This window comes from Balaenoptera borealis (genome assembly GCF_965194805.1).
Source record: "Balaenoptera borealis genome assembly, chromosome: 14".
NCBI classification, from domain to species: Eukaryota; Metazoa; Chordata; class Mammalia; order Artiodactyla; family Balaenopteridae; genus Balaenoptera; species Balaenoptera borealis.
In genome coordinates, this window is record NC_138875.1 from 20,729,562 (window position 1) to 20,737,763 (window position 8,202).

The 8,202-nt window shown below is 35.0% G+C and overlaps 1 protein-coding gene and 1 long non-coding RNA gene across 2 annotated transcripts in view; one reads left to right on the forward strand and one right to left on the reverse strand.

The window, feature by feature from the left end:
• The window catches only part of DCC (DCC netrin 1 receptor), a 1,166,696-nt gene that overhangs the window by 216,208 nt on the left and 942,286 nt on the right, over window positions 1-8,202 (reverse strand). The window contains exon 13 of the mRNA XM_082353405.1: window positions 4,738-4,879. Coding sequence (XP_082209531.1) covers window positions 4,738-4,879 — 142 coding nt within the window. The remainder of the gene's footprint in view (window positions 1-4,737; window positions 4,880-8,202) is intronic.
• Window positions 4,801-8,202, forward strand: part of LOC309610486 — a 38,475-nt gene continuing 35,073 nt past the window's right edge. The window contains exon 1 of the long non-coding RNA XR_014233983.1: window positions 4,801-7,892. This is a non-coding gene — a long non-coding RNA (uncharacterized lncRNA). The remainder of the gene's footprint in view (window positions 7,893-8,202) is intronic.

Here is an 8,202-nt window from a genome sequence, read left to right on the forward strand (position 1 = left end):
CAACAATAAGTGCCTTCAAACTCTGTAATTCTTCAGTTCTTTTCTAGTTTCTTAAAACTTATGGTCAACAAATGATATATTATTCAAACAATATAATTTCCCTTTATTCCCCTAATGCTAACCTTGTTATAAAATTGCTGTGCCATTATTTCAATTTTTTAGTCCATAAAACACCAATGCACATTTACCACTATATTTATTTTTATATTGGCCATGAAGCATGAGAAAACTCTTAAATTCAGTTCCAAACAACCTTCTCTGAAGAGCACTCAAAAATTAAAAACAGCACTTTAAAATTTAGTTGATTTGGGTTCCCACAATAAAATTGATAGCAGTGATTTAAAATCCTTGTTATAACTCTGAATTACTTTGTTATTGCAGATGTCTCATTATCCTAGTAAAAAAACACACACAACAAAAAACAACTGCCAAACAAATAGAAGACTGTAAAAAACAATATTTGAGTCTCTACACCTGAATATTTATACCATCCAAAGGAAGCATTCTGGCATTTTCAATTTTCTAACAGCCAAATCAACATATCCATGTACTTTACAGGTATTGAAAACATGGGGGCAAATCCTGTACATTTTAAAGTGCTGAAGATTCATTTAGAAAATCAATTACTTCCGCTTACTACAAAGTGGGTAAGTTACTAAATATACCCTGGGGACAAGTCAAAACCACAGCCAATCAACCAGTGTGTAGTACTTCCTGATTCCTGGATGCTTTGTAGCATGAAAGACATTCCCACTACATCTAGGAATGCAATGTGCATTACTAAAGCCAGGACACAGAACTGGGGAGAGGAAGGCAGAGGCTTTGCAAAACTTGTTTTTAATGTTTTAAGAGGATGAGGCTATCCTCTGGGCCTTTGTAATTCTTTATTTCAAATTAAAAATGAAGGCTGTGTGACTTATTTGCAATACATATCAAGTACAGTTACAAATATAACTGCTCTGATTATGTTTGCATTCTCAAATTCATTTTATAACAATTGAAATGAAGAAGGAACATTCTGAATAAAGGTTTCAAGTTTGGAGTCCAGAGTCCTACAAATCTATAAAGATGGGAAGGGGTATTTGTGCATCATTTCAATAACAAGCTAATTAATTCATCCTATTTCTTTGCTTTTGACTGGAATGATATTAAACCAGAGTGAAGATGGGTTATCCTATGCTGATTAGTAGTGTCAATTGCCCCATATATTTTAGAGGAATAAAGATATAGGGCTGAATTGTTTATTTTTGGATAACTAAAGTTTCATTGGAGGGTATAATTCAAAATGATTGTAATGAAAGGTGTCTAGTGAGTAGAATACTGTATACTTGGAACATCCAAATATAGCCTTTCCTGGAAATATGGTCTTAACAGATATAATTAGCTTAGGACCTTGAGATGGAATCATCCTGGATTACTATAGAGTCTATGCCCAACGAATGGTGTCTTTATAAGAAGAAGACAGATGTAGAGACACACAGAGGAAGTGATACAGAGATGGAGGCAGAGATCTGAGAGATGCATCTATAAGCTGAGGAATGTCAAGGACTGCCAGCAACCATCAGATATTAGAAGACAAATATGGGACATTTTCTCTCAGAGTCTCCAGAAGAAAACAATCCTGCAGACACCTTAATTTCAGAATTCTGGTTTCTCCTGAACTGAAAAAAAAAAAAAAAATCTGTTCTTTTAAGCCACCACATTTGTGGTAATTTGTTATGACCCCCCTAGGACTAATATAGCATCTTTGATAGTAAAGAGGCTAAAACTTGCTGCTGTATATAGTTATCTTTTTAAACAATTTTGCTTTTCGTCAAAAGAAAATCCTAAAATTTGTATATTTAGAGAGTCAAAATTTTGGCTTGATTATATTAAGCTGAATGTGTTAAATTCCATTTGGCAATAAACCCATATATAGTAAACAATTCATATCAGTAAGGTCATTCTTCATTTATTTTCTTGACCAGTCCCTTCTTAGCTGTTCAATGGGCATACAGTTAAAGTCAGTGGTAGGAAATCTTTAATTTTGGTAATCAAAAGTTACAATATAACATCAGAGTCTTGACATTTTATTTGTTTTTCACTGTACATATGCAGTTAAAATGCATATTTCATTGTTACAAAAGTAAGCAATAATCACTATTAATATTTTGATATTTAGAACATATTATTCTAAATATTTTCTTATGAATTTTTTGGTTTATAAATATGGACTCATGCTTAATACTGATTTAAAACTGAGTTATTCACTTAACATGCTTTAAATATTTAACATGTAATTTAATATGTTTACATTACAGTATTCTCAATAGATATACAGTATCCCTTGATATGATTGTGTCTGAATTTTCTAGTTAACTGCCTATAGTTAGACACTTAGGGTCTTTTTTTTCCTTGTTATTTGCTATTAAAGTAATGGTGCAATGAACATGTTTTTAGTTTAAAACTTTGCAAAAAAAATATGTCTGCCGAATTGGAACAAACTCCTAGAAGTTGGAAACTTGAATTATACATTTATGAAGACACACACATACACACACATACATCTGTATATAACACAAATCTCCACATTGCTTTCCAGAAAGATTCTAGAAACTTTCTGTCCCACAAGTAGTATATGAGTTTCTTTTGTACACTTTCCAAAACAGTGTATCATCATTCATTTTTATCTTTATTACTTTAATCAAAGGAAAATGCTAACTCACTTTTGTTTTAATTTGCATTTCTCTGCTAATGAGATTGAACATTTTATTATGCTTGTTGGCTAATTACAGTTCTGTAAATTGAATATCCAGTCCTTAGTTTTTCTTTTGGAATGCTCATATTTTAATTAATTATTTTATAAAAAAGAAGTTTATTTTATATTTTTAATATTTTTCATTTGAGAAGGAAAAGCAATGATTAAAAAAAGTTTCAGGGCTTCAAATGCCAATATCTATTAAAATACAAGGTTTGGATTAAATTATTCTTAGAGCCTCTTCTTCTATTCAAATATTAACTCTTAGGAATTATACTAAAATTTTTAAAGCAAGAATTTTCAGTTTTGGTGATTTATTTTAAAGTAAACTATGTACATGTTTTACCAAATATTCCAGTGAGCAAATATGCCTCACTTCAATTATTTTTACCTTCTTCCCATCATTTTATCCAGGAAAAAGACAGGATCTTGGCTTTCCTTAAGCTTTTTAAGTGGAATGGTAGAGTGCCATAACTTCCGCTTAGATTCAACAATGTCTTCCTAGGAGATTTTGTCCAGATATAAAACAAGTAATGTGATTTTTGGTAATCTATTTTGGAAGCACTCTCACAATCACATTAACATTTTATAGGCATAAGAGGCAAAACCTAAAGGGAAAAACCAGGTTTCTATCAAGTCTCATATTGTAGGATGAGCAAGTAGCTTAAATTGTGTGTGTGTTTTATGATTTCAGATGGAAATTTACTGAGTACCTCATATAGAGAAAGGAATAAATAAGGAGTTACTTTCCTTTATTCTCATCTGTGATGATAGTTTACTTTATCCATTTTCTGTAAGTTATGATTTTTAATTTGCATGTTGTCATGCACCCAGTTTATGTGCCATGACACATACGTTCAACTTGACCCACCAATTTTTGCCATGAGCCACTGCTATATGCTTTGCTTTCCAAACCCTTAGTTCATGCTCTCTTTGGTACTATACAGCCCCAAGTGCTGCTGCTACCCTAGACCAAGCCATCACCACATAAAGTGCTGAGGACAAGGAGAGAATTCCATGTTTGTGCATTTACCAGAAGTGCTGGCTTCCCAGGGGGCTGGCAGGAGGTACAAAACGGTTAACAACTTGTTGGTGGGCTTACTTTGACCAATGATAGACAAGAGAGAAACTGCTCATGCTTCCTATCCAGCCATCCTCTGTGGGCCACAGTAGTTCAATTAGCTTCTCTAGTGATACCCTACCAAGGCCAAGCAAGCTCTGGGTTTGTTCTAAACTTGGGGCGAGCTCAATAATATGTCATCATTATTTGATTCATTTTCCTCCCTGGCTCATTTTCCTTGTTCCCTCACTCTTGCTTTCCTGGGCTTGCACCCCAAATGCATTAACTTGAAAGCCTGACTCAGTCTCTGTTTTCCAGGAACTGGACTGACATGTATTAATGGTTCCAATAGTTAAAGGAAATATATGATTATTAATCTTATAAAATAAAAAAAAATTATCTAAGTACTACGTGGAAACTAGGTCCAGTTTTCAGAGAGAATTTTGACCCACTATGAGTTCTACCAACATTGCTACGTAAGTGAATTTACTTTTTTATTTATGGAAAGTAGAGTAATTGTTCTCTTTATTCCCCAAACTACCCCCTCTCCATTTTCCAACCTCATTCTCACTCCTGGAGTTTGAGGGAACGGGGCTCAAAATGACTTAAACTTGGAACCATTTGATTATACGACTTTTAAAAGTTATTAAACAGTTAAAAATTATTTGACAACAGAAGTTGTTGAACCAGTAATACTAAGAAACTAATATGGATAAAAATTCAATGATACGTTTATTAAGATGATGATCCAGAAGCAAAATATGTAGTGAAAGCATTACAGGGAATATCAAGTTAAAAATATAAAGGCTATTCTCGTTCAGACCAGTACATGCCATTTACCAGGGAAAAAATGGTAAGTTTCTTACCAGCAAAAAATATTTTATTGCTGAGGCATTTAATTCATCAAAACCTTCCAAGACCACACCATGTGAACACTGACCTGTGAACAGGTACCAGAGGTTGTTTGGCTCCAGTGTTTCCATCTCACCCCTGCGGGTCGTCTTTCTGTGTCGAATTTTATAGCCGGTAATAAATCCATTTTGTGTTCCTGGTGGAGGAGGCAGCCAGCTTACTTTGATACTCTGTAAAATAATAGATGTAAATTAAAAGATTGGAGAAAGGAAGGACAACAGGATAGGGTCAAAGAAATGACACAAACATAAGTGCAAATAAGGCAGAGATGCAAGAAGTGTTAGGGATTACCCCTTAGAACCAAATTAAATCCATTCTTACAACTGTATGTCTGATTTTGACAAATTTACACAATTCATTTGGTTGATTGCATGCATTATCATCTCTCCTTCGTAAATGCCACTAAAATGACAGTAAAATATTCGAAATGGTATAAACCCGTAAGGAATAGACAATAGGACTCTAGTGGATGAGAGAGGTTAACAAATTTTTTGAAGGTGCAAATGAGGAAAAGTGTGACTGAGCCAAAGGAGAGAGATGAAACATAAATACCCCCTTAAGAGATACTAATGAAAACAAGGTGATTGGCATGACCAAATTCAGGGAAGACTAGAAATTGTTACTTCCTAAATACCTTACAAAGCAGGACAGTTATGTTTCTGAGAGAGAAGATGGATTGAAAGTCCTACCACATTCTGCAAAACCAGTCTCTTAACACTCCCTGATCTTGGAGTAGCTGGAAGCTTCATTCTCCAGGGATATTGAAACAGAAGCCACAGATTCAGGGACACCAGGCACAGGAGAGAATAGAGATGAGGGCAAGGGTTGTTAAGTCAATGACATAAGACACTCAAGTCTTCTTCCTTCATCTGATACCCAGAGCAATGGCAACCAGGTGTACACTTCCCAGCCAGAATATCAGATAATTGTTCTCTAGACAAAATTTAAAAGAATAAGAGAAAAGAACAGATAGGTTCTTGATCAATCCCCCAACAGTGAGGATCCCACTTTATAACCTCCACTCATGCACTAGAGTTTGCACTTCATAATCACCTTTTTAGTACTGCATTTTTATGTAAACTGGTAATTTAAGACTATCAGACATTGAAAACAAAGCCTTTGGCATAACATACAGAGAGAAAAACACATAAGAGCATAACGGCACTTGAAGGAAACAGCATTAGTGTAAGGAAAAAGGATCCAAAGAACTGTCATTAATACCCTAATAATCAAAGAGAAGATACTGCATCCATAAATAGGATAAAATACAAGAAAAAGAAAAGATTTTTAAAAAGCTTATGACATTTATAATTTGGTTGCACAAATTAAATATTCAATAGATAGATTAGAAGATAAATTAATAGACACCTTCTAAAATTCACTGGGGAAAAAAGATAATCAAAGGAAATTGGAGAGAAAAGATAAGAAATCAGAGGTTTAGTCCATAATTTCTGACACCCAAATAGTAAGATGAGAGAATGAAGGAACAGGAAAAATAAAAGGGAGTAAATTAGAAAAAACAAAACAAACCAAAACAAAAAACAAAAAAATCCTCCTCCCCAATAAAAACTTTGCAGAACTGGAAGACTTGAGAGCCCATTCTGAAAGGGATTATGGAATATCTAACATAATAAATGAAAAGAACCACATTAAAGCATATTATGTGAAACACTAGAGCCTCATGGGGGAGGGAAGATCCAAAAGCTTCCAGAATGAAGAAAAAAAAAAAAGAAGAAGAAAAAGGGTACATAAAACATAATCAGGAATAAGAATAGCATCAGATTTCTCATAAACATTTAATGTTTGAAAACATTTAAACCTAGAATTCCATGTCAAGCCAAATAAATTATGATGTATGAGGAAACTATAACACAAGCGTAAGAACATACACTTGCATAAGTATAAGTATAGGGATATTTCAGATATGAGTGGCCTCAAAGATATCCATCTGTGTACCCTTTATCAGGAGGTTAATGATGGTATGCTCCAGGAAAATGAGAGTGCAAACTAAGAAAGAAAAAGATTTGAAATCCAACAGAGATCCAAATCAGAAAGAGAAATATGGAATTCTCAGAAGATAGTGAGGAAAATAGCAATATGATATAAGATTGGATTTGATAAGACACCAGACTCGAAAAAGTACATACTGCATAATTCCATTGATATGAGAAATTCAAGAATAGATAAAACTAATCTACAGTAATACAAATCAGAAAAGTAGTTGCCTATGGCAACTTCACTGGAGGATTGATTGGATATGGATATAAAGAGACTTTTTGGGGTAATAAGACTGCATCTTAGTTCATGTCTGTTACATGGGTGGATACAATTGTCAAAACACATTGCTATGGGCTGAATTTTGGCCCCTGCCCTCCAAAACCCCAAATTCATATATTGATATCCTAATCCCCAGTACTTCAGAATGTGATTGAGGGCTTTAAAATAGGCAATGAAGGTTAGATGAGGTCATTAGTGTGGGCGCTAATCCAATATGACTGGTATCATTATAAGAAAAGGAGATTAGAACAGACACACACTGAGGAAGACCATGTGAAGACAGTGGAGGAAGACAGCCATCTATAAGTCAAGGAGAGAAAACTCAGAAGAAACAACTCTGCCAACACCTTGATCTTGGACTTCTAGCCTTCAGAACTGTGAGAGAATAAATACCTGTAGTTTAAGCCACCCAGTCTGTGGAATTTGTTATGACAGCCTTAACAAGCTGATACACTCGTGGAACTGAACACTTGAGATTTCTACATTTCACTTCAATTATTGGGTTGGCCAAATTTTAAGTAAAAATAAGGTATTTTTTCATTTTCACCAAAAACTTTATTGAACAACGTATTCATTAACTGAACGAACTTTTGGACCAACCTAATAATTACACGTTGACCAAAGAAAAAGAATGAATAGAAGGAAAATGAGGAAGAAGAGAAGGAAGGGAAAAGGAAGAAGATTGGGGGAGGGAAATGGGATGGATGTGTGCCAGAGTGCTGCATCCTGACATAACAATAGGTCAGTAAATGATTTGTAAAACTGGTGAACTAGAGTTAGGGAATTAAGGGACATTGAAAGCACATTACTGAGAAACATAAAGGTACATTCCAGAAAAGAAATAACAACTAAAAGTGATGGATATGGGAGTCCAAAGGGAATGAGAACAGTTTTGGAGAGGGACAGGTTTTTTTTTTTTTTTTTTAAATTAATTAATTTATTTATTTTTGGCTGTGTTGGGTCTTTGTTTCTGTGCGAGGGTTTTCTCTAGTTGCGGCAAGCGGGGGCCACTCTTCATCACGGTGCGCGGGCCTCTCACTATCGCGGCCTCTCTTGTTGCGGAGCACAGGCTCCAGACGTGCAGGCTCAGTAATTGTGGCTCACGGGCCTAGTTGCTCCGCGGCATGTGGGATCTTCCCAGACCAGGGCTCGAACCCGTGTCCCCTGCATTGGCAGGCAGATTCTCAACCACTGCGCCACCAGGGAAGCCCGACAG